This window comes from Phasianus colchicus, chromosome 6 (assembly GCF_987193195.1).
Source record: "Phasianus colchicus chromosome 6, bPhaCol1.hap1.1, whole genome shotgun sequence".
NCBI lineage: Eukaryota > Metazoa > Chordata > Aves > Galliformes > Phasianidae > Phasianus > Phasianus colchicus.
Window position 1 is genome coordinate 44800062 of NC_143441.1, and position 13197 is coordinate 44813258.

At 44.5% G+C, this 13197-nt stretch overlaps 1 protein-coding gene across 3 annotated transcripts in view; it reads right to left on the reverse strand.

Annotated features, from left to right (window-relative positions):
* Positions 1-4239: 4239 nt before the first annotated feature.
* Positions 4240-13197, reverse strand: part of DNAJB6 (DnaJ heat shock protein family (Hsp40) member B6) — a 48325-nt gene continuing 39367 nt past the window's right edge. For all 3 annotated transcript variants that reach the window (XM_031615960.2, XM_031615961.2, XM_031615963.2), the window contains 2 exons: positions 11814-12020; positions 4240-4381 (listed from right to left, as the gene is read on the reverse strand). In XM_031615960.2, coding sequence (XP_031471820.1) covers positions 4299-4381; positions 11814-12020 — 290 coding nt within the window. In that variant the 3' untranslated portion in view covers positions 4240-4298. The remainder of the gene's footprint in view (positions 4382-11813; positions 12021-13197) is intronic.

Genomic DNA, 13197 nt, shown 5'->3' on the forward strand with positions numbered 1-13197 from the left:
AGACACAGAGGTGTTTTCCTGAAATCAAAGTATTCAGACTCATTATGAGAACGTGCCTTTATTTCCCCAGACACTCAGTTTTTGGGCTGGCTTTGCAGTGACAACATGAGGCATCCTGGAAGAAGGAAGTTCTGGGGTGCTGCAGTTCAGGATATGCAAAATAAAGTGAGTAGTCTATTCCTTGTGACAAGAGCAATGAGGTAACCTAACCCTGCACATGGAAGCATCCCCTCAGAGCAGCTCAGCGCTTTGGCAATGCTTCTCCTGCTGTCAGTAGCTGCTGTCAGAGGGCACCAGCAAGGTACTTAGCAAACCTGACACTTCCCAATAACCCACCCAAGCCTTTTCTGCTGGAAAAACTTGTGGGAAGCCAAAGTGCATGGACACAAGGCAGCTGAATCTGTTACTGTTTCAAATATAAGCATTTTTTTAAACCTGAGCATCTGTAGACCATTCAAAGCTCCCCAATTTCAATCAGCAGAGAGGAAATTTTCCTTGCCTTGCTTAGAGTTCTCAGTGCTACAGGTAGAAACGGGCAGAGTTCTGCAAATGGTGATAAAAAGTCTCTGAAGATCTGATTCCAACTCACACATTGGGAAGAGAAGAATTAAATATATTTAATCATGCGTGGTGCTACCACTCCCCCTGTCAACATAAGAATTAGAGGGAAGGGAGAAAGATGCTTGACAGGAAAGACGGAGCGAGAAGGAGAACACTGAAATCTGAGCTAAGTTTGAACATGCAAAGATGGTGAAGGGTCTGGAGGACAAGATGGACAAGGAGCACTGAGGCCCCTGGGTTTGCTGGGCACAGAGCAGAGGAGCTGAGAGGAGGGCTTATGGCCATTCAGCTCCTCACAGGGAGTGGAGGGCAGCACTGAGCTGTGCTCTCTGCAACGGCAACAGGGCCGGAGGGAATGCATTCTTTTCTGGGTACCTGATTTCTTTCCAAAAGGAGCATCTTTGAGGTGTGTTATATCACTGACCACATACATGAACCATGAGATGGCTCTGAAAGGGAAGAAGCAGCCAAGCCGACAGAGAAAGCTGGGGTTGGTCTTACCTTTAGGAGTGGTGTTTCCAGGTCTGAAGGCTGCCCGGTACGATCGTGGTCTGGGCAAACAACTTGAAAGCACATTTTTATCAATTTGACACCTATTCTCCCCAAGATCATTTAAGATCAAAGTCTTGCCAAACCATAGTTCAAAGAGCAGGCTGTGCACATCTCTAAAAGGTGTGGAAAAAAAGCCCTGAATTTAAACCATTTTCATTGTGGCAGGAGCAGGAACCTTTATCTCTCGCTGCTTCGCTTGTTTGTGATCGTGTCCTCCTACCTGAAGATAAGACTATTTTGTTTTCAGTGTATCATTTTAATTATGCTGTTTCTCAGCTCACTGTGTATTCTTCACCCGTATCATTTAACTTTCTCATGGGATACTAAAAGGGATTGAAAACACCCTGTGTCTCTGAGCCCCAGCGTCTGCTCTGTAACAAATCCTTTTGCAACACATTTTATACATTGCACCAGGTCTGTTTCTATCCTCAGCTCTTCCATGCGAGTGTTGTTGGATGGTCAGGAAATCTTTTCCTACCTTTCATAATCCATTTATTCACACATCAATCGTGGGCCAATGCTATCAGTGGTGTTATCTCACACCCACCTGCATTTTCTAGCCCAGACACATACCTAAAGTAACCGTACCACCATGTGGCCTTCACCTTTGGCAGAGGGATGCAAAGCCCTCACGTATGTGCCTGCTCAGACCCAGACCTGTGTCCGAGTTGCCCTACAACCCAGCATGTCAGAAAACACAAGCTGGTAACCCTGCTCTATGGCACTCTGTTGCCTTTCAGTTAATATCCAGAAATAACCAGGCTGAAGGAAGGAATTATGGCCCTGGGCCCATGTTTCTTAATTTCTGGGCAAGCTTGGGCAGATTCTAGGTAGTTATAAGGAAGATGATGCCCATGATTCCCTCCTCTGGGGATACTGTGTTTCCCAGGAGTTTCTCTCTCTGAAGAGATGCAGAGGTACAGCTGCAAGCACACCTGCTGTGATAAGGATGCCCTCAAAGCAACGGCATCCCAAGGTTGTGCAGCCATTAATGGGGAGACTTCACTGAGGACTCAGGCTTCCTAACCAACTTCCTACCAACAACCCGTAGGTCTCATAGCTAAGTAAAGCTCAGTCCTCGCTCAAGCCTAATGCAGGATAGGAGTCAGGCATCTATTTACGTACCTAAATCCCAGTCTGCTCCAACTCTTCCGGACACATTCTTGATCCAAAGCCATGCTGTTCTGTGACACGAGGCTGCTCACAGCATGGGGACAGCCTAGGGAGACAGCCCTAGGCTGGTGTCACCTCTCCCTTCCTCACCTCTCCTGCTTTTCCACAGCATGCACCATTTTCCTCAGAAAAAAAAAGGCATTCTAACAGCTTAAAATTGACATAGCTGTTGGTGGGGACTCCTCCCAGGATGCAGAAGGAGATCTAATGGGATGCAATTCAAAGTGCTATGTACTGCTCAGTATGACACTTGTACAGCTCACATGCAAGCTCCATTTGATGTATACGGCTCTTTGGCAACGTATCAAGGACAAACCCTAGCTCTCCAGTATCAGCCATTTGACATGGGCTCTGTATCAAATCGCTCATGGATTCAACAAAAGGCATCACGGGGGGTGAGGCTGTGGGTATTTTATGCAGGTGGGCTTCCTCTTTTGTGCCTACAGCTTAAACTATAATTGAAATTAAACATGAACGTCTGCTGTCAGCTCTAGTCTACATTCCAGTGCAAGAGGACAAAGTATAAAGGAGAATTTTCTTTATTTTTAAATATTAGTAACACTGCACAAAATGAAAAAGTGATACTTAAGTGACAGAAAACTGGTACTCAGGCTTATTTCATATTGAGCTTAATTTAACACCCTAACAGTTCACGTATGGTTATATGTTTGCGTAAGGTTACATTATGCCATGTATTTGAAGCTAAACCGCTCAGATACCAGACACGGAATTTGTTACATCAAACCATGCTAAAATGCAGACTTGATTTTTCAGTTTAGCTCCTTCCTTACACCATTATATGCATTGCTCTATTAGGATGAGTGAGTTTCTCCAGGATTTAAGTCTGTTACATCAACAGCGCATTGGCGAGAGGAGACAAAAGGAACAACACAAAACCATGGGCTGGTAACTCCCGCCTGGAGGTTAAGAAGAGAGGCAACAGATTGACAAGAAACATGCAGGTAAATGCTTAAGGCAACAGAAGGGCTCTGTACAAACTAGAAGGTTAAGGGAAGCAATATATCATGCACATGAGAAAATTATGGGAAGCAAGGAAGTAACTTAGCCAGAGAATGCAGATTTCCTTTAAACTGAAGACACGTTTTCAAATTTAACAACAACAAAAAAAAAGTCCTGCAATAAAAGTGACACAGAATGCTTTCATACATAAAGATGTGAATTCTTTGCAGAAACAACCTGATAAAATCTTACACAGATTCTGAAATACGTTCATTATCTAAAATCTACTCAGCAGGAAGAGCAGTTGTAAAATGGCACTTAGGTCATTTGTCTCTAGTTTCTGAAAGCAAAATTTTAAAATAAGGAATGATTTCACTAAATGATTCATTGGGAGTCAACCACAGTTGAAGAAATCAGTAGGAGTGCTTACAGACCATGATTATGCCAAGTTAAAACCAAAGGATGTAACTTCATCATACACTTTAAAATGAAGGATCATTCTGATAGCGGGGACAAGCCTTTGCTGCCCAGCTTGGGTGATAAAAAGAAAAAAAACATTGAAGTCATTTATTAAGTTTGCATAAATTACCATATGAGAGAGCTCACGTCTCAGTCCTACCCTCAGTGATGGAGGGAACAGGATTGGTGCTTTACTCTTCTTTCAGCAAGCCTGCTGGTGATGCTGGGGTGACTGAACAAACAGGCGTTTGCACAATTCTCTGTATCCCACAAAACAAATTAATTCTAGGCAAGGGGAACTTCAGTCCCAGGGAAGGAAGAGGTAAGAGATTCTGTAATACCCTCCAATCTTCAAACATAACACACTTCTAACCACGATCAGCCCCATCCAAACTCCTTAACCTGACTGGCAAGAAAGCCACTCCGTGAAAACTAAAAAGAATAATATAGTGCAATTTTAGTACAGTCTTAAACATGAGTCACTTCCTTACTAGCAGTGTGAACAACTGAAAAATATACACAGAAGAGGTGTGCTCAAATGTAACGTAAGTTGCCGTTTTAATAAAGGGATTGGCATAGCAGAGATGTCCATTTTAGTAACTCCCTTTGGTTGACTTCTTCTTCTTCTGTTCCTCTCTCTGCTTCTGCTTCCTCCTCTTGCTGCCTTCTTTGTATCCTGAGGAAACAGGGCTTGTGAAACACCATTCACAGTATCCATGGCCTTTTCTATCTATCAAAAGCACACATTCTCTGAATGGTTTAAAGAGTCTTAAAGAAAAGATCTGGCTTTCCAATTTTTGTTGGTTTGTTTTTAAATCATCTGTTCAACTAGGATAGAAAGAAAACCGCATCTATCTTTGAAGTCTGAAAATATCTGAGAGCTTTCAAAAGACTTCAAAGCCATTCAGGAAAAGCTTCAAAATCAGAACACATGCAAACCCAGAATGATTTTCCAAACGGAAGCAATAAGTAAGACTTACACAACAGGAGCCATTTCAGTACTGGTGTTTCCGGCCCACGGGAGTTAAAGAGTTACCACAATATTTGCATTTCCATTTAAAGAATAGGGAATGCTGAGAATTCTGAGCAAATAAGGTGCTCCGTGTTTACCAATATGCATTTTACATGCAGGTCATCAGCCTGCTCATGCTCAACAATGCACCATAGGCTATACTCTACTGCAGCTCATGGAAGCATTATGTTCAAGCAACAATTACTTGCTACTGGTTCAATAGGCACAAGCTTCCAGCCGTGTGATCATCATCCCAACACTGGTTTTCAACCCAGAGAAATGCATGGAGAACAGTTCCTGCTCTGCATCCTGTCCTCTCCTCCAAGTTGGCAGCAAAGCGCAGCCTTGCCAGTGCTGTGCAGAACCAGCACCATACCTACCAAGTGCACTTTGAAATCTCAACCCAGAGGTAGCACATATTTCCCTCAAATAACCAAAAGCAAATCATGCCATGAGATGTCAAGAGGGATCTTCTAGCTCAGTGGTGTTCTGCCCCTGGGAATCTGTGCGCTCTGCACAGGGAATGGGGCCCCTACAATACACATGGGATCCAGGCTGAGAGTTGAAGAATGGCCAGCAAGGACACAGCTCTGCCTGTCTGGAATTTGGCTTCTGCTCTCCAGTTGGTCTGCAAGCAGTTGGATAGGACCCTGAGAATGCCACCTCACCACAGTTGATCCCTCCAGTTAGCACCAACAGCAAAATGAAGATGGAAATAGGAAACGGCGTGAGGTCAGAGAGCCACAGTCACCAGAATGCTTTGAGCCCTTCCCGAGCACAATTACTTTTGTTGAGCTGTAGTTCCTCAGTTTAAGGCTTCAGCAGAAGCACACAATAGTGTTTGGGCTAAAGCCACTTCAGACGCTAGCAAACATTCGAGTATGAGAGGAAATACACTCCCTTGCAGCACAGGGAAACTGCTCCAAGGTTATCACTCTAGCTCCTACACTGTATCAACAGTATTACCTCACCTTTTGCAATCATTTGAGTCAAGGACCAGGATGTTTATTTAGAAATTCTGCCATGAATGATTAGCCTGTGCAAAGTTAGAGTGGAAAACATTGTTATTGTTTAAGAAATAAAAAAAACTGCCAGCGCTTTGTGGAACTGCAGATGATGATCTGTTTGCATGGTGCCCACTCACCCTCCTGACAGAGCCCCATTCCAGGCAACACTGCCTCAATATCTCCTCAGTAGCTCCATCTACAAAGTTTACTTCCATGTCAGCCCCTCAGTCTGCCATACATTGTCAAAACTGGGATCCCTTAGCATTAAAAGATGCTGTAAGGGACAGAAGGGCTCACATATCTCTTGGGTTTCCTGCAGAGGCCAATGGAGGCAGAGGAGACATGCTGGCTCCTGAAGGTTGGTCATCCAAAGATTGTTATTCAAAGGATTCTCCTCTTCACCGGAGGGAAAAACAGCAGCATATCAGCTGATCAGAACTACTTCACGTAATAACGATGAAACGTTAACACGTATTTGGGAAAGCATCATTAAACCCTAACAGGTTATTAGTGTCATAATTTTGTCATTTTTCATTTTCACAACACTGTCAGCATTTCCAAAAGGCTTCCACGTACAGGCATGACTGCTTTTGATGCGGCTATTTTATATCAATTTCTTTTTTTGTGCATTCATCTACTTTCTTCAAATGTGTGAGGTTGTGAAAGGAATCCCAGCAACTTTTCCTTAAGAACACTGTGAGTCAAATGTAAATTATGGCTCAAAGTGAATACCACATAATTCATTGTCTTACAAATGAAACAATTCAAATGTTAAAGTAATGCAGTATGAAGATATCTAGGTATTTGACAATGAGGTCTCCTACCAGCTCAGGAATGATAAGGGTAAAAAGTGGAAATCTTTCAAATGTTATCGTTGACACACAGAAACAGATGGGCCAAAGTAGGAGATAACACACAAATATAGAGTATTCCTCAGGAGAAAACTGCCACGTCCTTTCTGCTTCCAGCCTGCTGTGATAAATAATTTCACTCCCAACCCTTTCCCTTTCTACCCTCACCAAAGAAGAAAGGATAAGTCGAACTCTGTCTGTCTGTTAGCTCCAGTGATGCTATGCTGGGTGATAACAGCCAGAAACCTGATCCAAACAAGTGGAGCAGCTCCTAACAAAAATAAGAATTGCACACAAAAGATGTAACCTTTCACTGGACTGCTTTAACCAGCACTAATTAAAAGCGTATTTAGCTGCCTTGGTTGAGAAGCCTAGCCCCAAAGTCGTGAGAGAACAAAATCTGAATTAGAAAGCAGCAGCCCCATTACTATTTGATTAATTTGTAGTAAACGTGTCCTGGTGAGTCGCCAGCATCACAGAGCGCTCATGGAAACTTGCCATAGTTGCTGCCCAGCTGAGCGGGCTTCAACCAAGCAGTCCTGGTCCTGGAGAGTGGCTTGGCAAATTTCCACCCTTGGAAGTAATTGTTATCCATCTAAACTCTAGAATTGCATTCTATTAAGATAAAGAGCCTCAGGGGAGGGTGGAGGAAAAATAGTTTCTGAGAGCTTCCCAAAGCTTTGATATTTGGAATCAGACTCGCTCAAATGAAGGTAGATATCAGACTAACTTGGTACTTTCTTGCTGCTGTCAGCTGCCAGGAATGGATAAAGCAAGAATCCACGTCATTTGGAATTACACCTGCTTTACAACCTGGATAATTCTTGTCTACAATGAACAGCATCTGCTGAACCACTCTCCATTTCATTTCCCTCTCTTCTACTTCCAGAAGAACCATAAAGAGCACAGAAGTTATTCCAGTCTTCAGAAAGCTGATCAAAGCTGAAGCCAACTTCCAACACTTTGTAGCAAAACCCTCAACCACTCAACAAGGACCAAAACAAACAGGGCAGCCTCTCTGCTGAGTCCCAGATTGACTTTTCTCCTGGTTTGTCACCACTCAGCCATCTGTACCTTGCAGAGGCACAGTTATTTTCAGTCTGAATTCGTTACATTCTTGGGAGGCAATGGCAAGTGAGGTATATCACTTTCAGTGATGGATCCAAAGGGACAAGCCAGGAGGCCCCAGTGTGCACATGGAGCTTTAATGGGCCAAAAGATCATTGTGCAAGTTGGTTTTGCAGACCACGCTTCTTAATTTTCTGCTCTTAGAGGTATTTCTCTAATCAAAACAATAAATGTAAAAGTAATTTCAAAGTTTGCTAGCTTATCTGAGCTGGAGCCACCAGCTGTTACTGCAGCCTGGCCATTCTCAGAAACGCCATTACAAAAATTCACCCCCAGTCACATCTTCAGTATAATTTCATGCATGTGACTCAGTTTACAACTATAGCTCTACTTTCACATTCCCTCCTTCAGCCCAAGCCGCGGCCCAACAGAGACCACAGTTTGACCTACTAATCCTCTCACCACAACCACGGCTGCTGCCCATGCCATAGAGCATCGTGGAAAAAGAGCCTGCCTTTATGTAAAGGGCTGCAGTGACAAAACATCCCACCCTGTCTAGGTATGCCACTCCACTGTTTAATTACCTTGGCTGTTAAATCCAAGGGATGAGTTCTCCAGTTTCACTGTCCAACCCTGTGATGTAATTCACACTTTGATCTTCTAGGGGACTAAAAAAACTGTAGCCACGTACTGGGGCCTTCCTTCGTGCTTGCTCACCATACTATTTTCATTACCAATTCTGCGAAGAATTGTTAGAAGAACATACCAAGCCAGATACAACCTGCTTACCTGCTCTTAATTAAGGTAACACATTGTTGAATTCAGTCCAAGGTTTTACTCCCACATGGCAAGCAAAAGCTTGCAAGGCTTGGAAGCCCTTCCATGTGCAATCCAGCCACTTTCTATGGGAAGCAAAAGGGTAATGGGATGCTCTACTACCAGCAGCCAAAAAAAAAAAAACCGTGCACAAGGGCAGCTCCAATAGAGCCAGGGAGGCAAGGAGCCCAGGCCAGTAGGCATTCCTTCCACCCTCTGCCCACAAAGGAGTGGGGCAGGGAGCCACACTGCGGGACACAGAGCAACGGGAGAGCTCGTTCCCATCACACCCGCACATCCAGCATTCCTCATGTATTAGGTTTCTACAGAAAACAAAGCGGCTTTACTTTCCATTACATACCCAAATGGAAGTATGTGAGGGAATTACAAGGCAATTAGTCTGGACAACCAGCACTTCAAATTTACTAGTTAGTAATGCGTAATTCAGGAAATCATATGTTGGTAAGAAGAACGGACACTGTGTTAAAGACGTAATGAAGCTTGAATAGCTCAAGTTTCCAGCAGAGGAACCCATGCCAGTAAGTATCAGGATTAGTTAAGCTCATTCTTCTGAAGAGGTTTCTTTGGTGATGCCAGCAGATGAGAATGAATCAAAAATGAATTATTAATGTTGTAAGCTCTAGGTTAACGCAAGCTATTTCATTCAAAAGGAAGAGCAAACCTTGCAATATCATCTTGCAAACAACAATCTTTTGCATCAAGTATTTTCCAGTATTTTTACAGTTAAGTATTTAAATTGTTCCTGCTAGATACAGATCAAAACTCCCAAGTCACAGTTCCATTAGCAGTTGCAACCTCCAGGTCTATGCTGCACCAATATGGTACAATTTGGATACCCCTACTCAGATGAACACCACACAGTCTGGGAGTGCACTACTAGCAGTACCTGAGTTCTTGCCATAGAAGTTATCTGTTTGGAGCTAGAGAACTGTTCTCAGCAACCTCAGAACACAAGGTGAAGTTTTATTCTAAAAGACCAGTAACAACGTGAAACCTGAAGCAATTCCTACTAAAACGCAAAGCATTCCACTAAGATGGAGGATCAGATCCAACTGAATTAGCTTCGTATTAAAACCTCACTGCAGTGACCAGAAGCCCTCACAGCAGAGAGGATTCACTGCACGTCTGAGTATCGTCTGAAAGTCAGCACTGGGGAGACGTGGGCTTCACCACACAGCCCAAATGAAACCTACCCCCCGCCCTTCCGATTCAACTTGCTAAGGACTTACAAATTAAAACTCAAGCATTCCCACTCCTTAAGCTGGGAAAAGAGGACCATTTCACTGCAGGTGACTCATGAACCGCTGAGAATTTGCTTTGGGTGCTAGAGCAGGACAACATCTAAAACTGCCGTGCGGCAATCGCTGCCAAGGGCCGCGTGCCAACGGTGGCAAAAACGATCCATCCCAGTGGAGCCGCGCCAGGCCGAGCCCGTGGAGCTCTGCTATTTTCCACCACAGCTTTGGATCAAGGCAGAGAACGATGCGGCTCTTCCCCCCGCGCACGGCAGCTGTCGTGGTGATAAATGAGAAGCCAAGTGGGAGCAAGCAAGTGGTCTGTGCAATGAGAGAGCTGTGGAGCCTGCTGAGCTGACAGAGGTGAGCACCCACGGAAGAGAACAGCATTGCTGGCCAGGGCTCACGCATGAACTTCCCAGGCAGAGATTAAGACACTCACGTAGGTTTTTATGACTAACTCGACCAGTCCTTCAGCAGCCACTGTCTGTCTATCAGAGGAACAGCAGGCAAAACATTTAAAGCAACAGTAAAATCATAGTCTTGACTGTAATCCTATTTTCAACCCTGAATCTGTAATACCTGTTTTACGGCAATCTACTGGTTGGACAGAGGATTTGGGGATTGTGCAAATAATTCAGGAAATTCATTTTAATTGCAAACTTGTGCGCCTTGGAACATAAATAGACTCACAGCTAGAAGCCCAGAGCAATGTTATAACAGCTCCAAAAATTGTTCTTTGGGAACTGGTACAAAACATTGTTAGGACCACAGGGAACCTGAAGTCCCCCAAATAGCGAGCCAAGTTATTGGGTTTTTTTACCAGCTACAAACACAGAAATCTGACCCTGTAACCCTCGTACAGGAGCCTTCAGTACATCAGCCCAGGGATTAGGTGGACGATTCTGGAGTTTTGGGTTTTTTTTCTTAAAGATCAAATCAAATTAGCTATCCCTCATGAAACTAAAAACTTCTAGTAACTGATCAGGAAAACATTTATTTGAATATTTTTGCCAGCTGGCATTGTTTATCGTATTAGTAGGTCTTTCATACAGTATAGGGTGCTAGACTTAAAGGCTCAAATACAGTAGAATTTGGTATAGCATTGGGAACGTGTGTGCATGTGCGTGTGTTCTGGGGAACAGGGTATTTTTCCTTCATTTTTTTGCAGCACACCTTTCCCATGCACTGTGTGTGCCCTGAGGAGCCCAGGCACTCATAGTTCCCAGCAGTTCACTGAACCCAGTGCTGCTGAGAAGGGCCCTGAGCGTGGGCATCCATGCATCAAGGCATCTTCATGTTTCAGAGGCACAGAATGGCTGAGGTTGAAAGGACCTCTGGGTCCATCTGGCCCAACCCCAGCCCAGCAGGTGCCCAGCACCACATCCAGGTGGCTTTTGGAGATCTCTATGAACACCTCACAGCCTCTTTGGTCAGCCCATGCCAGTGCTAAGTCACTAACACAGTAACCTGTCCTGGCAGTCTTGAGCGAGCTTTGACCACATGTTCTGATTAAATCAAGTGGCTCTGAGTATTCTGTTGCCTGAGATAGCCTCTGGATTATATTGCCAAAACATTACAGATGGGAAGTACATCAAAGGACTAAGCACTTCCAAAAATAACCAGGCCAATTGCTACACTTCCTTGTTTGCCTGAACAGTCTCAGCCCCCTCAATTAGGATTTAGATGCCCAAAATTGCAGCTTCCAGAATTAATATGAAGCTGCTGAGCTTTTCCTTCAGCAAGGAAACCAAGCACTATTTAAATAAATGAATGTGCAAAGTACTGTGATTAGTTATTCTCTAACAGGCCTTCATTTTTAAGAACAAAGAGCACGGGCACTTCAGCAGCATAACAAAACAAAGTTTCCCCTGGATCCTTGGGTCAAGCCCTGAGTATCCCAGGGCATTTATGAATCTAGGCTACGTGGATGAGCATAGCTAATGCAGACGAAGGCACTCAAGCGGCCGTTTATTATCCACTGGGCGCCAGCATTAAGTCACACAGCAACATCCCCTGGCTTGGCTTTTGTTTTTCCCCTTTAGGCTAACTGATGAATCCTTTTTTGCGCATTTCTCATCAACATGATTTTGCACACCTGATAAATAAAAGGGGTTCTCCAAGCTGCTTGCAACCCGGCTCTTTTCTTGCTCTTCCACCTCATCGCTATTGTAATGATAGGCATATCTGGGGGAACTGGCAGGCTTGTGTGGCTTCAGCAGGCGAGTGTTGGTGGGCTGGAAGGGCAGGGCGTGCTGTCCTCTCCGTCGGCACTCCTCAGCAAAGGCTTCTTCATTTGCCTCACCTGGAAAAGCAATGAGAGTGAGAAAAGTGAGCTGCATCCAGAATGCTGAAAGGCTCACGTGAAACAATGGAAATTTGGGCTGAAAAAAGGGCCTCACTGAACTCCTGCCTCGGCTGTCTGCACACTCATGCAGAGGGCTTCAGAGCTGTCTGTAGCCAGGGGAGTGCCTGGAGCTGAAGGCTCCATCAGCTGCCTTTCACCATACTGGGGCCACCATGAGGTAGGAAGGGCGAGCAATCTGACACAATATTGCAATGGTACACAGCACAGCAGCTTGTTACACCTTGCCTTGACCATCAGCATAGGAAGGGTTAGCCCTGTCTGAGGGCGAGGGATAGAGAGAAATACTCGTGCTAGGCTAGCTATGGGGACCATGTGGGAAAACCAAAGCAAATGTGGGCTCACAGGGGATGGATGCTGGATATCTACAGCTGGAAGGGTGGTGGAGAAGCACTGGAGATCAAATGAAGGTGGGAAACCAGGCTGAAGATGCCAAAGATAAGCACATTTCAAGGACTAAAACGGATGCACTCTCCAAAGAATGGAAGCAAAGGAAACTGAAGCCTGATGTCTGGAAAAAGTACTATGAAAGATGAGGCACCCCAGTCATTCTCATGGTATTTTGCAAATGAAGACACTCTTGCTGCAGAATATACAACAGTACCAATGCCGTGAAGTACAGAGATCAGCTACTTGAGACAAAACCCACACATCAAAAAGCAAATGGTAAGATCACAAATGAAAGCATTCCATGGGGAAAACAAGAAAACAATAAGAAAACAGAGAGAAAAACTGAAAAGAAGGGCGTGTATCAGATTTGTCTCCTAAAGGCTATTGGAAGTGTCATTAATTCAATTACTTAAATAGTTTTAATAGCGCTGATGAAATAAAGCGTCACTTTGTTTGCATCAAAAGCGATGCGTCACACTGGGGAGGTTTTCTCCTGGGCATCAGCTGCTTTGGGAGGGGTGTGTGCACTCAGCAAGTGCTCTTAGTTCACAGCTGGAAAATGCTTTGAAGATGGAAAAAGGACCACGTTTGCAGTAATACCCACAGTGTGCACCAAACAACCGACGCTCCCAAACCAAGCAGGCGGCATCGTCTTTACCTTGTAAGCGTACCCTGGGAGATGCTTCTGAGGGCATGAGGAAGAGGAGGCAAGGTATTTTTTAGGAAG